At 52.1% G+C, this 15,008-nt stretch overlaps 5 protein-coding genes across 5 annotated transcripts; 3 read left to right on the top strand and 2 right to left on the bottom strand.

The window, feature by feature from the left end:
* Positions 1–79: 79 nt before the first annotated feature.
* Positions 80–1,201, bottom strand: J4E84_010844 (uncharacterized protein; the record flags this gene model as incomplete). Its single annotated transcript, XM_049393399.1, has 1 exon — positions 80–1,201. The coding sequence occupies one exon, from the start codon at positions 1,199–1,201 to the stop codon at positions 80–82; it is 1,122 nt and encodes a 373-aa protein (XP_049238930.1).
* An 814-nt stretch (positions 1,202–2,015) lies between these two features.
* Positions 2,016–3,227, bottom strand: J4E84_010843 (uncharacterized protein; the record flags this gene model as incomplete). The annotated part of the gene is made up of 1 exon (XM_049393398.1): positions 2,016–3,227. One exon carries the CDS (start codon positions 3,225–3,227, stop codon positions 2,016–2,018), a length of 1,212 nt encoding a protein of 403 aa, XP_049238929.1.
* A 1,420-nt stretch (positions 3,228–4,647) lies between these two features.
* On the top strand, positions 4,648–6,281 carry J4E84_010842 (uncharacterized protein; the record flags this gene model as incomplete). Its single annotated transcript, XM_049393397.1, has 2 exons — positions 4,648–4,678; positions 4,729–6,281. 2 exons carry the CDS (start codon positions 4,648–4,650, stop codon positions 6,279–6,281), a joined length of 1,584 nt encoding a protein of 527 aa, XP_049238928.1.
* Positions 6,282–8,614: 2,333 nt separating this feature from the next.
* On the top strand, positions 8,615–10,174 carry J4E84_010841 (uncharacterized protein; the record flags this gene model as incomplete). Its single annotated transcript, XM_049393396.1, has 3 exons — positions 8,615–8,965; positions 9,014–9,368; positions 9,420–10,174. 3 exons carry the CDS (start codon positions 8,615–8,617, stop codon positions 10,172–10,174), a joined length of 1,461 nt encoding a protein of 486 aa, XP_049238927.1.
* A 2,656-nt stretch (positions 10,175–12,830) lies between these two features.
* J4E84_010840 (uncharacterized protein) lies at positions 12,831–14,329 on the top strand (the record flags this gene model as incomplete). Its single annotated transcript, XM_049393395.1, has 2 exons — positions 12,831–13,169; positions 13,235–14,329. The coding sequence occupies 2 exons, from the start codon at positions 12,831–12,833 to the stop codon at positions 14,327–14,329; spliced, it is 1,434 nt and encodes a 477-aa protein (XP_049238926.1).
* Between the last annotated feature and the right edge of the window lie 679 nt (positions 14,330–15,008).

Here is a 15,008-nt window from a genome sequence, read left to right as displayed (position 1 = left end):
CCAAACAAAACCCCCCCCCCCCCCCCCCTCCCCCTGCGCCCAACCATTCCAACCGCCTTCCAATCCTCCCCAACACACTTCAATTCGGCGTAAGCTTCAACAACCTCCCCCCAGCCCCATCCTCAATCACCCAAATCGCACCCTCCTTATCCTCCCGAATACCTCTCATGCGTTTACCCATGCTGATGCGCTGTGCCTCCGCCGCCGTATCGCCAGTGATACTAACCCTCACAAGCCCTTGTGCGCTAAGCCCCGTGATAACCGCATTCCCCTTCCACCCCTTAAAAAGATCCCCCTTATACAGAATCAGACCAGCAGGCGAGATAACAGGAACCCAATTCGCCTTCGGCGCAGCCATCTCCGGCCTCGAACTATGTTTCGGTATCAACGTGCCATTGTAATGCCGTCCCTCACACACAACCGGCCATCCGTAGTTCTTCCCCGGCACTATCAAATTCAACTCGTCACCGCCAAACGGCCCCATCTCAACCTCCCAAAGCCGACCCTGGAGATCGAAATCGATACCTAGGGGATTCCGGTGGCCGAGCGTGTAAATCTGAGATTGAATAGCGCCTTGACTGGCAAATGGGTTGGACGGGTAGGCAGTCCCGTTATCGTAGAGACGGATTATCTTGCCTAGGTTGGAGGTCATGGATTGGGCGGGGTGCATTTGGTTTATCTCGCCGGAGGATATGTACAACGCGTTGTCTTCAGGACCGAATTTCAATCGGCATGCGAATTGAAGGCCGCCTGTGGCGCGCTGAGAGTGCCGCCAGATGACTTCGAGACCGGAGAGTGCGCCGCTGCTACCACTCAGACTTAGCTTGGTGCGCGCGACTGCGCAGCCTGCGCCGCCGGAACCGTTCTCGGCGTAGCTGATGTAGACGATGCTGTTGTTGGAATAGTTGGGGTGTAAAGCGATGTCGTGGAGACCGCCTTGACCGGCGTACGCGACGGCGGGGACGCCGGTGATGCTGGCTTTTGTTTTTGTGGCCGGGTCGACGAGGAGGAGGGTGCCTTTCCGCTCGGTGACGAGGATGCGGGTGTCGGGGAGGAAGGCGAAGGCCCAGGGTTCGGAGAAGTCGGTTATGGGTGTTGTTTTGAAGGGTTGTTGGCGGGTGGATAGGTGGGGTGATAGGGCCAGGGCGGTTGTGGATAGGGATAGGGCTAGGGCGTATGTGAGGGTGAGGGTGGGGTGCATGATGGAGGCGGTTTGTTGAGTTTCTAGATATCGAGTTTTGATATGGTGGGGTGTTGAGGTTGCTCACTGTGTAAAGAGCCGCTCAGGTTGATCTGCTCCCCAGAAAAGGTAGGTGTATGAGCGACGGAATGCCTGGAGCAGCCTCATATACCATTCTAGTTCCTCCCGGCCTGTGACGTCTTGATGTGTACATGATTTCAGTTAGAGTAGTTGCACTTTACGACCCTGGTAGTGGTGGTATGTGTGTTGGTGGGGCAAGACTTAGAGTGTGATACAATCTTGGAAGTCGTAAGGGATTCGATGCCGGACAATTACCTGCCTAAGGTAGGCGATTGGCGCGCGGTAACTATCTAGGTAGCTATTCCCGCTATAGCACTGCTCGGTAAGTAAGAGCACATAAGTGCCGCTATATTAGAGAAAATACGTGCAAGCATAATAGAGTAGCCAAGGCCTTCACGTGGGTGCTTGAGATGCCGACGGAGGATTCCAAGGCTAGGCGTAACGATAGAGCGCGGCACATGTTTTAACTGCCCGTTTTGGCGCGACCTACATTTGCAAGGTTAGATTAGTAATTTTCCGTCAACCGATATTGAACTTGCGTCACAACACAGCTTCATGTGCCTTCAAACACAACTACTTCCACGAAGACGCTGCCTGCATAAGTTCAACGGACTGTTCCAGGCTTTTTTCACACAACAACAAGTACGCATGTCCTCAATGTACGGGAGTGTAGCACCAATATCCTGTCGATTCCAGCAAAAATGCTTTATCAGTATCATTCATCTCGGTCTTGCCGTGGATATAACGCCCCCGCTCACCTAACCTCCATCTCCATATCCTCCTCCTCAATCGTAGGCAAAACCTGATACATCCTCTTCCCCTTGCCCATCCTCTTCAAGCACCGATCCGTATGCAACAAGTGCCCCCTCTTCTGCCTTACAAAGCCCGCAAAACACGCCGCACTTGACGCAATCGCACCCGCTGAGATATAAATCGGTATGAAGAAGTCCTGCGGCTTATACCAGATCATTGTCGTCGCAAAAGAAAGCAGTTCGAACAGGTTCTGTAACGACATCTCGATAGCGGAGAAAGAGCCACGAGAGGCAGGTGGTGCGTCTTCTTGAACGAGGTATTGGACGCTGAGATCGAAGCCCCAGAGACCGAGGCGGGAGAGACAGACGCCAATTACGAGGGCGCCGCCGGCTAGCATCGGTGCTGTGGTTGTGGGGAAGAGGTGGAATAGGCCGATTGCCAGGGCGATGGCGAGGAGTTGTTCGTTGATGAACCAGAGACCTGCTCGTACGGCGCCGATTTTGTTCATGAGCCACGGCGCTGCGATGGTGGCGGATAGTTCTAGGATAACGGATACGAGCCGCATGACGGAGACGTGCGTGCTGGTGAAGCCGAGGGTGAGGAGGTAGGTCGTCATTTGCGAGGCGAAGGAGAGGACGGTGAGGTAGAGAAGGGAGAGGGAGAAGGAGGCCAGGAAGGCGGGGTTGGTGATGTATTCGCGATACGGCGCGAGGTGTGCGGTTAGAGTTTTGGTGATGGTGGAGCGGAGCGTAGTGGTATTTGGTGCGGTATCCTGGTTAGGCGATGAGGCTCGCTGTTGCAGTTCCGTAGCAATGTCCGTTTCAGACGCTTGTTTCGTCACGACGCCCTTTCCAACACTTAATTCCGGTACCGCGGCATAGACGTTCGCGATGGCGAAGTATTCTACCAACACGCTTATCGCGTTTTGTGCGAAGACGGCCCAGATGGCGAGTTTGGTGGAGTATCCGTCTACGAGTCCGATGCCCACGGGCGCGATGAGCTTGCAGATGAGATCTATCCTGCGCATCGCGCTGTTCAGCTCTTGACGGTCGACAGATAGACTCTCGGACACGACGACAATCCAGTCGCGCTCCACAGATACGGTGTTGGCGACAAATGCGAGTTTCTCGATGCATGCCAGCACCACGCTGATGAGGAATAGTCCGTAGATAACCATCCCAATATCCTTCTCTTCTCCACCTAAACCCAGCATCGCTACCAAAATCGCACAACTCCCCGCTACACTAACTCTTTGCCACACAATACTCTGGCGCACAACCCATAATCTATCTCTCCGGTCGACCAGCCCTCCAATCCATGATCCGAGGACGGCAGCGGCGAGTGACCGGAAAAGCGCATAGCATGATGCGAAGAATAGCGTGCCAGGAAAGATTTTGGCTAGGAAGATCACAGCGCCGAATTCAAAGGTGCGCGCATTCCACGTCGAAAGTAAATGTGAAGTGTACAGCTTGGTGAGGAGGTGGCGGGGTGATCGTCGCGTGGGCGATGGTGTTGATCGGGCGGGGTAGACTGGTTGTGGTTGGGTTGGTGAGGCCGAAGGAGAGCTGGCCTCGCTCGTCGAACTCGTCATATCGTCACAAGGTGTGTAAGTAGAAAGAAGCAAAAAGGCAAACCGCCCTCACAGCGAAAAAGAAGCTACATATCGTGTCGCAAGGTTTAGCTGCCTAATACCGTGATGGTCATGAGACGGGTGCCCGATGCTGTGGGAAACGGACGCCTGGGCCTTCCGAGTCGCCTCATGGATTGCGTTTGCACGTGTGGACCCTGTCGATCTGATGGATGGGGTTAGGCGGCGTTGGGTTAGCGTCGCGAGGATTGATGGATTTGATAGATAGCAGGGCCGAGTGTACATGAAGAAATGTTCCTCAAGAGCTGTCGAGACGGGATCGTTGGTTTGGTGGATAGTGGTGGGTGTGATGGATGATGGGTCTTTGCTGTCATGTTGAGTGTGCCAAGACTTCATGGTTGACGGGAACCTTGAATATCGCCGTTATTTTGCATTTGTAGCCCACGTCTGTTCATCCTCATGCTCTTTAAACCCGAGTAAGCATCATCCCAAGTATGCCCAGAGGGCGCTTAACTAGAGAGCTTGGTCTAGTAGCCATAGTACCCAGGTACTTAGGTAGCTGTGTTATGATTGCACGTAGTTGCAACTCTACTTGATCAATGAGTAGAAACGCTTGTCTCATAACATTGAAAGCATGCGCAGACCACGATGCTTAGTATGTATTGAGGTAAGGTATTTCGATGTTTCCCAGTGATAGTGTGGAGCATTGAACTGCAAAGACAACGTCGGTGTTGCGAGGGTGTTCTTAGCGCGAACCCTGGATCTTGGAAGGACGCGTTTCCTAAGGTCGGTCCATCCTCCAACAGACTTCCTTCCATGCAGGTCACCATATACTGTCAATGGCACTCGATTGTCCTGTCGCGGGTTCATGGCTTTGCGCCTCCTTCTCACTTTTCATGAAGATGTTCGGCTATACGGCAAGGCGTCAGACGCTTGGCCAGGACGTGCTCGTGCATCCACCTACATGACGCGTACCTAGGTCGCATGCCTCCAACCTTGGAAGGCTGATAACACGCACACAGGCTCCCTTTGCTACGAGGAACGAATGAGACGCTCTCTACAGCGTGTCAGAAGGGGTAAGCTATCTCATACGACCCCATAGTCATCACGAAGCTGACAGTCGCAGGATGGCTCGTCCTACCACTCGGCAGACACCCCGCTCGCTTCCAGCCTCCGCCCGCCTTTTTGCAGCCCACGAACAATACTCAATCAGTAACACCACGAAACAACGCCCAGCACGATGGAGACAAGCAAGAGCGAAGCAAGTTTGCAAGGAGCGTGCTTGAAGGAAGCACGGTAGCCCTGATATCGCTCTTCGGCCTGGGCCTTGGCGGCTATGCCTACAGCCTGTTCTACAAGCGGACCGTCGCGAAGAAAATTGAGAATGCCTTTGCCACGGGATACAGCTCGCAGGAGCGGGTTGCGTTGGGTCGCATCTCCTACGGCACGGAGCCAGACAAGATACAAGAGATCGTAGAGAGGGAATACTGGGTTCCGCGAGCGGAGCAGGAGGATATTGATAACGTCGTCAGCGGAAGAGCCAGAGGAAGATACTATCTGGTCATTGGCGAGCGAGGTACTGGCAAGCGTGCGCTACTCCTAGAGGCTATGCGGAAGGTCAACGGCGACGGCATTGCTATGCTGGAAGCACATAACGATCTGGAAGTCTTTCGAACGCGACTCGGCAAGGCCATCGACTACGAATTCCACGAAGACTACATTGGAGGACTTTTCAGCATTCGGGGCCCTAGGGACAGCTCGCCGCTACTGGACATTGAGAGAGCGCTCAACCAGATGGAGAAGGTAGCCTTGTCGCTGCGAAAGCGTCGCGGCAAGCCTCTTCTCATGATCATCAACAACATCCATCTGTTCAAAGACGACGAAGCGGGGAAGCATCTACTGGAGATCTTGCAACAGCGCGCCGAAATCTGGGCTGGCAACGAGCTTGTCACAACCGTCTTTACGTCCGATGAATTCTGGACTTTGGAACGATTAACACCGCATGCGACCAACATGCACGTCATCAGCGTCAGAGACGTACGGAAGAACGTGGTAACCACCGCACTCAAACAATACCGCGCTCGCTACCACAACGAAAACGTACCCCAGAGCATCCTCGACGAAGTCTTCGCCAAAGTCGGCGGCCGACTAATCTTCCTAAACCAAGTCGCCAAATCCCACGACATGCTAGAAACCTGCAAGCAAATCAACCGAAGAGAGAAAATGTGGTTCCTAAACAACTGCTGGATCCTCGGTGACTCCATGGATGACGACGTGGAAGAACAGCAAAAATACTGCGCCGCTGCCATCGTCCTAGCACGTGCCCTTGTACTCCGCGAGAACGAGACACCCGCTTCGGATGATCAGTTCACGCTTCCCCAGATTCCGCTACACGAGGCCCGCCAGATTATCACGCGCGCCGACTTTGTGCACCCGTTCGATCACATCAACGTTATTCACATCGATGCGCATGGTATGGTAAGAGCAGATTCTGTGCCGATGCAGAATGCGTTTAGGGAGGTTGTCCAGCAGCCAGGCTTTGAGGAGCATTTGAAGGCGACGCTGAATAGGTTGGATGAGCTGGAGAGTTTGGCGAGGACGAGGGAGGTTGCGATGAGGGATCCGCCGGATAGGAGTGGGGGGATTGTGCCGGTGCAGACGTATTGCGCGAAACTTTGAGAGGGTGAAGAGGTGGGTTTGTAGGTAGCAGACCGCGCGGATGTCGTGCGTGTGCTGCCTGTGGCGGTTGTCGCGATCCCGTGCATGCTAGCACAAACATCGAAGTGGTATACAGTCAGCTTCGCATTCGTCTCCTCACAGCAAGTCTTTCTCCTCGCCTTCATCTTCAGCAGCTTCCATCGCGCCATGTCCTTATTAGACCTCCCAAAGGAATTGCTCAGTAGAGTGTGTCGTTTCATCGGTCTCGATCACCAGAGGCGAAAGTACGAGCACAAAGACTTCGGATCCCTACGCCTCACGTGCAGGGAACTGTACAACCGGACAACTTACGATGCGATTATCCGATACGGCCCTATGCTTCGCGTGCTAAAGATCAAGTTCACTTATCCGTCCCTCTGTCGGATCTTGCAAATCGTCAAAATTGAGGAGTTCCGTGATCGAATTGTGGCACTGGAATTGGATCCGTACACAAGCCTAGACGTCCTGGATCCATCATTACCACCTCACCCAGGCGATGAAGAGAGAGAAATGTTCACCGATTCAAGTGAAGCCGTTCTTCTTCTAACAGAGTGCTTGCGGTGGTTGGCCAAGGCGAAACGGCTTGTACAAGTGCAGCATTCCAGGTCTGAATCAATCCATGTTTCTTTGGCGGCTTTAGTGGAGGCTCAGTTCCCGGTCAAGCTTGATATCGTGTACGCATCCCCGCGTGCCCTCATAGCTCCGCCGGGTCACGGAGATTTTGGACGATCGCCTGCGATTTACGTTCCCTACATCAGGTGCATCTCAACAGATGGAGGTGTTCCAGGGGTGCTGGATTATGACGAGGAACTCATCCGGGAGCTGGGCGAAGACAAGAACGAAGTAGGCATCCACATTAAAAAGTACCGCCTTCGCCAGCCAGCCGTCGCTGCCTTTTGGTTCGGTCTGCGTGATATCGAGAACCTGCACATCTCAGGCTGCATATGCGACCCATACTTGCGCTTCTGTAACGCATGCGATGACACTTTTACCCACATCTTCAATGTCGCCTTCAATCACTTAACGGTTTTCCATCTGTTCAGTATGTACGTTAGCGGTGGCCGCCTTCGAAGGTTTCTCCGAGAGCAAGGTCACACACTCACTCAGTTGGAATTCTCAATGAATGTCTTGACTGATGGTTCATGGAAGACTATTGCACAAGGGCTGCAGAAGCTACCTTTCTTGCGTGGGCTTACTCTCGACCATGATCTTTTGCAGAAAGTTGCCGTCCCAAGACTGCAAGGCCAACAGATACCTGTGTATCAATGCGAGGACCCCGAGGATGACGATGCGGACGGAGACAAAGTTCGTCACTATCTGGCATTCTTTATCGAGAATTTCTGCACCTCGAGATATACGGGTAGTAGATATTTGCCGTGGCCTTTGCCACATTATCACAAGGTGGATCTCCCGATCTTCCAGCTGACTTACGGCCCGGAGACTATTGACCGCGACCCTGCTAATCAGGCGCTGGAAAGGTACGTTATGGAAGTTGAAGGGGAGTAAAGGTAGAGAGAGAGAGAGAGCAAAATACAACGAGCTCGAAGCCGGGTCAGATCTCGCATGTCACTGATCACTAAGATTTGTCAAGAAATGTATGTCAATTGCGCGCACCAACGGAGCTTGATGCCGCCGAAGAGGACCAGACTTGCACTGTACAGCGTTCGAGGTGTTTGGAATATGTACCTGCATCGCAGTCATTATCTATAAACCCAATAGAAAGCTTCGTCTTTTAACCTGAGTATTAGCATAGCCAAGGACTAACAGAGATCTTGACTGTTGGTGAGCAGATTGGCTGCGGGCGGCACGGCAGGTGAGCTTCCGGGCAAGATGACGTCAGCAGCTTCTGCAAGCGAGCTGCGAGCTTCATCTCCAGCTACCCCGAAGCTGCTCTCCTCATCACGAAATACCTCAACACCAGCCCTTGGCCCATGTCTCCGAAGGTACAACAACCCACGGCAAGCCGGAAAGAATGCTCGATCGAGTAGATTGTCCGTGACATGTGCATGCGGCGACATCCCCTCATCATTGGCAGCCAGCTCAAAGTCTTGGTTTTTCCGACATCCGAATTGACCAAACCGAATTGCGGTAGCGGGCCATCCCAAAACCTGGAGAAATACGACGATCTCTTCCATAGATGGGTGCGGAGCCCCGCAAGATGATATCCAGGGCTTAGGTTCCTGAATGCTCGGGTGATTAGAATCCGGAGCCGCTTGGCTGGTAAACATCCATGCTTCTGCAACCGGCTATATGAGGTCTACAGCCATGTACCAAAAAATGTTCGTCACCCCAGTCCGCCATCGCATCACATCGCAATGGGTTTCAATACGCTTTCATGTCAGCTTCTGCTAGCTGCGGCGACTGCCTCCGCCAAATGGATCGTTCCTGGAGCGCGTTGGAGAGCTACTGATGACACGCTTGTGAATGCGCACGCTGGTGGTATTACTGTGGATCAAGAGACGGGCAAGTACTTCTGGTTCGGCGAGTACAAGATCGAGGGACAGGAAGAGGGTGGTGGTGTTAGTGTGTACAGCTCCGATGATCTCGCGACATGGGAGCCTCACGGTCTGGCCCTGGAGCCCATCGAGGGCCACCCCTACATTTCGCCCGAGGACATCATTCAACGGCCGAAGGTTGTATTCAGCGAAGGTACTGGTCAATACCATGTAATCACTCGTCTTCAGCAACCACGGTAGCTTTGCTAACATAAATAGATGTGGTGGCACGCCGACAACTCCACCTATGGAGAGCTTCTTCAAGGTCTTGCTGTCTCAGACAACATCACCGGCCCCTACAGCTTCGTCGATGCTACAGCGCCACTTGGGAACTGGTCACAAGACTTTGGTCTATTCGTAGACCAGAAAGACGGTCGAGCGTACTCGCTATACTCCAACGGTGACCGCAGGGAAGGACGTGACGTTTACCTCACTTCCTTCAATGAGAACATCACTGCTCTAGATGAAGTCGTCCATCGTTTCGACAAGTACGACCTCGAAGCACCAACGATCGTGCAGACCGACAAGAGCTACTTTGCGCTGATGTCGCATAAGACGGGTTACCGCCCAAACAGTAAGTAATGACATTCAACGGACATCTTCATCATGTGCTGACCGCTTCTAGACGTGGTTGCCTTCCGCGCCGACTCCCTTTCTGGTCCCTGGTCTCAACCATTCATCATCGCACCGCTCAACACACGTACCTTCAACTCCCAATCTGGATTGAACCTTCGAATCAACGGTACCAAAAAGACTACCTACCTGTACATGGGTGACCAATGGGACTCTATCAGTCTGTGGGAAAGCAGATACATCTGGCTACCGCTTGAGATTGACGAAGAGAAGAAGTCGGTTGAGCTCAAGTGGTACGATGTCTACGACCTCGACGTGAAAACCGGAGAAGTCACAGCCATCAACGGCACTACCTACTATGGCAAAGACGCCACAACCACCGGCGACGCCTACCACCAGGAAGCCACCTTCGGCAGCGATGGCGTCATCGTCACCGGCATCTACGGCAACGACAGCAAAGTCACATTCTCCAACATCGAAGGCACCGGAAAGCCCCAATGGGTCTCATTCTACTACCAGAACACCGACGATATGGGCTTCGGCGACCAGCCTGGAGGTTCACCCGATCGTATCAATGGAACTTGGCAGCTTCGCCGCATCTCGAGCGTTATTGTTAACAACAAGACGGAAGAGGTGGAGTCGCTGTACCAGAGGGATACGCACAAGGGTATTATTTTGAGCACACCGCTTATGTTGAACTTGAAGGAGGGTAGTCATAACACTATTACTATTGGTGGGCTGGATAATGGGCAGGATGTTAAGGGCGCGGATATTGATCGGATTGTCGTGTACCCTCCGGAGGAGTAGAATGCTTGAGAGACAGATACATTGAGAGAATGAAAGAAGACCAGTGAAATCGCGCGCAATCTGTGTTGTGTTGGGCACTTCATACGCGCGATACTGTAAGTGGCTAGCGTTGTTTGCACTCGCGCCTTCCACTACGCATTGCGTTGCTCTCTCACCTCGCCTCATCTCGCAAACAACACGCAGTTAGCTGTTTATATCAACGAGAAATCCCGAGCTTTTTGCCGTTCTACTCCATCATAGGCCTCTATCATCACCTCGTGATCTCCTTAAAGCGAGCGAAGGAAGCTTTCGCCCGCGCACCCGGGAGTCTACATCAAACGCCAACCCGAATATTCGCGCCTTTTCGAACCTTCGTAGGCGCCAGATACCCACTCACAGCCAGGAGTTCACATCAGCCACCACACTCAAGCGACGCGCCTCCACCTCACCGCTAGACGCCTACAGCAGCGACAACACTCAAGCTTTGCGCCATTCAGTACCACTGTAGGCCTCAACCACATTTCCCCCAGGCTCGACAAACTCAGAATGTCTCTGCCATCCCTACCCACGGAGATCATCAGCAAAACGTGTCGATACCTAGGCCTGAAGCGCGATGTAGATGGCTCCGTATACTACAATAACGATGATCTGCAGTCGCTCCGCCTCACCTGCCGAAACCTTCACGCGAAGACTACTTTCGACGCCGCGGTTAGGTACGGACTATTGCTAGAGGAGCTCGAGATATTCGTCGACTACAAGGGACTCTGCCAGCTATTGCACATAACTCAAATACCAGTTTTTCGCGACCGGATCAAGCGAGTGCTGTTCTATTATCCTATGGTGGCAAGCACGGCGGACGACTCAGATATTCCATGGGGATTGTCCCCGACCCGTGAAATGCGCCGCGAAGAGATTTCGACATACTTAGAAGCCCCCGAAGCGGTTGAATTGCTAGCAGCATGCTTCCGGAACTTGAAGCAAGCGACTTCTTTGGAGGAAATTCCGGTACGGAGCACGGATTTGCACCGTCTTATACATGCCGCTTCAGCGAGGAGCGGCTTTGCAAGGAAGAAGGCAGTCTTCACAGTACAGCCTGAAAACCTCAGTAACGCTGATCATCGTACTCTGATGATAAATCCAGCGGATTGCTCACCATACACCAAGGGTATCGAGATTAGCACCTCGACCTTACATTACATGTTCCTACGTCCCGAGATCAAGCAGACAATCCAGGACGCCAAAAGGTGGAACGAACATGGATATCATTTGAAGGGCTATCAACCTGATCACACAAATCTGTCCCGACTTATCGCAAATCACAGTCAGATCGAGACCCTTCGTCTGGACGGGTGCGAGACCCATCCTCGCTTGAGATTCTGCGACGGCTGCCATGCAGTGTTTACTAGGCACGTTGCTGCTACACATTACTCCAACATCACCAGGCTGAGTCTCCACGCAATCTATATTAGCGGCAGTCGACTTCGACGTTTCATAAAACAACACTCAGCCACGTTGAAGGAATTCGACTCCACATTCGTAACGCTAACGGACGGATCATGGCGCTCGATCGCCCAAGGCCTATACAAGCTCCCAAAGCTAGACATGCTACACTGGGCTCTTCTGTTCCAAAAGCATGCAGTACCTCGTCTTGGGAGTGATTCTATGTCCGAGACAGAACTTAAACCATTCTGTATCGATAGTTGTACTTGGGAGGGAACCTCAAATGTCAGGAACTATCTACAGACCTTTGAGGATTACTTCCGCACGCGCAAGTACTACAAAAAAACTAGGGGAATTGGAAGTGGTGTAACTGCTGCGAAGACACGACCGAACTTCCAGGAGGTCATCATGTATTGGTTCGCTGACGTGGTGATGAAGCCTGCTGGAATGGATTCAGCCTACGCGATTGAACGATACGCGGAAGAAATACTGGACTAATCATCTAGTAAGGAGGAAGCACCAGATGCCTTGACGAAAAGGACGGAGGGGTAATGACGCAGGAGCTATTGATTGTGGTACAATGTGCACAAACACGCCACTCTTCACGGACTTTTGGGCGAAATTACAAAATCTCCTACTCGACGATATATCATTGTCAGATCATCCCCTCTACATCATTGATTCATTTGAAGAGTACATCTCTGTATTAGCGCGCGGAATTATAGTGTTCAGATGTTCGTATCTACATCCAAGTGCGGTAACGACATTACGACTACGAATTTTCAAGTTTCACTCTAACCTACCGACCTCTCCAAACTTCAACAAGCAATTTCAGGAACCCTATGTCGTCCTCGTGCGATGGCCAGCCTCGTATCGCACGGTGCGACAAACGTGGAGCCAACACAAGTCATTTCTCACCATGCGGACCCGTCCAGTACTAAATCAATACATACAGAAAGGTGTCTGGTATACAGAAACCGAGAGAATCGTTTTTTTTTTCATTGCGTAACGCGAGTGGTGCCAATGAATAGTGAATGATAGCCGCACATAACAGTACCTGGAGCCTAGCGCCCAACGGGTACTCATGCCTACATAAGTCTTGGAATTGTTAAACAGAGTCATAAGGCGCTCACGTCTACGCCTCGACCTACCCTGCTTGGCTTCTCGATCGACCACCCTGCACGCTCGGTAGCAGTCGCTCACGAGTCCTCGGACTATACCCACCAGATAGCACACGATGTCATTATCATCACTACCCGCCGATATCATCAGCAGAATCTGCCGTCATCTTGGAATGATCCAGGATGAACGCGGTGGCTTCACTCATTACTGCAACGATGAGGACTTCCTACCGCTTCGTATAACTTGTCGAGAGTTGTACTCGAAGACCATGTACGACGCGTCGGTGAGATACGGGCTACTTCTTGAGCAGCTAGATATCGAAGCCAGCCACAACGGGCTCTGCGCCCTCCTTCACATCACCAAGATCCCCGACTTCTCCCAGCGGATTCGAACATTGATACTCAAGTCTCCTTATGAGAACGAAGCTCCGCCAGACTACTTGACGGCCAACTGGGTGAGGGATCTCCGCACCCCAACTACGTATGAGACACTTACTAACGCCGCTCACCCACACCTCAGGCTAAAGCCGCGTTTCGAGGGCAAATCGTCGACGATATAACAATGTCTTTGGAGGCTAGCGAGACGGTACACCTTCTCGCGCAATGTTTTCGGAACTTGAAAGACGCTCCTGCGCTATCGGAGGTTACCGTTCACGGGCGCAACTTGTACGGTCTTGTTCCCGCCGCTCTAGCAGCAAGTGAGTTTCCACGCGAGATCGCAATCTTTGAGGTACTAGCGCAGCCTGTCGTCGAATCAGGCTATCGCAGCGTTACAAATTCCCCAGAGGAATGTGCGCCATACACAAAAGGTCTGAGCATCAACGCGCCCGACTCGGCTTTTAAGAGTGGGACGCCGCTCGATAGGAAGCTGGCAAAGAAGAAGGAAAGACAGGTCGGCAACCAGGGCTACCACTTCAAAGGATATCAGCCAAGCTATCGAGAGTTCTCCGGATTTCTTGCAGCATATAACGAGATCACCCATCTTGAAATCGTTGGATGCGATAAGATGCCCATGCTAAGGCTCTGCGACGGATGCGACGCGGTGTTCAAGCATATTGTGACCGCGAACTTTCCTCACCTGACCTATTTCTCTATGAAAAAGGCCTACGTGAGTGGAAGCCGACTCCGCCGCTTCGTTAAGCAGCACACCAAAACCCTGAAGGAAGCCCGCTTCTCATCCGTTTCTCTGACGGATGGCTCATGGCAATCTCTAGCCCAGGGCTTGCTCAAACTACCGAAACTCGAGACGCTCTACTTTGAATATCTCTACCAAAGACACGAGGTCGTCAAGTCTAAGATTCCGTCTTTCTCCGATCAAAGCTGGTATACCGAGCTCGTATATTACGGAAAGGCGAATATCAAACTCTTTCTGCAAATGTTTCTGCAGCACTTCTGGACGGCGGACTTCGACCGCAAACCATACTCTCGTGGCTATACCACACAACCGTCGCGCAAGACTCGGGCAAGATACTACCAAGTGTACATGTATGACTTTCCTAACGTTGTGGCGAGTCTCGGATATATGGAAGCTGCATACGTTGAGATGCGATACGCACAGGAGGTTTTGGACGTTAGTTCTGACTGGAGTGACATGCAAACGTACAAGATGTACTAGAGGATACATGTTTGCTGGACCGGGCTTCTTACAAGGTCAAAGCTTAGCGACCATCCTGAGGGTCTTATGTAGGTTTTCGCGTGTAGTTTTATTGCGCCGTAACAGCAATTGGCCTCCTGGGGGCGCCCAAAACGATGATGGTCCAGAGCCTAGTCCTGTACATCATCGCTCAACTCAGATACTAGTCATCTTTGGGGAGTTATCACGTTCTGGTATTGCTTTGGTCCGCACGCAAATATACCCCACGATGCCTCAATATTAGCTTTCAATCCTCGCGCTTTGTCTGTGTTTCCGTGAGCAAGAGCTTCTGTGCAACTCGGCAAAGATTGATTGCCTCTTGGTCTAGTGCTGAGACAGATAGGGCATGCTCAGTTCCCCTACATAGCGCTATTGGACTATATCACCGCAAGCTCTTGTGTTGACGCGATATGCGATCTGTTGGAATGTGGTATACCGCATGTTTCCATGAACTGCATTCGCTACACCAGCGATAACTTTTGCAATTCCGATCATGCTGGGCGAAATCAACGCACCATATTATAGATCTCGTGGATAGATTGGGGTTTTTTCAGCGGTTGGTATCCACATCTCAGTGCGGTAGCGATAATAATTACGCGACTGCTGTTTTCCAAATCTTTTCGCGAAATGCTCGGTCTTTAGGTAACCTACTCATCTCTTC

This window comes from Alternaria hordeiaustralica, assembly GCF_023758085.1.
Source record: "Alternaria hordeiaustralica strain BMP 2776 chromosome Unknown scaffold_47, whole genome shotgun sequence".
Taxonomy (NCBI): Eukaryota; Fungi; Ascomycota; class Dothideomycetes; order Pleosporales; family Pleosporaceae; genus Alternaria; species Alternaria hordeiaustralica.
The sequence above is the reverse complement of the archived record's forward strand: the minus strand, read 5'-3'. Positions and strand labels throughout refer to the sequence as shown.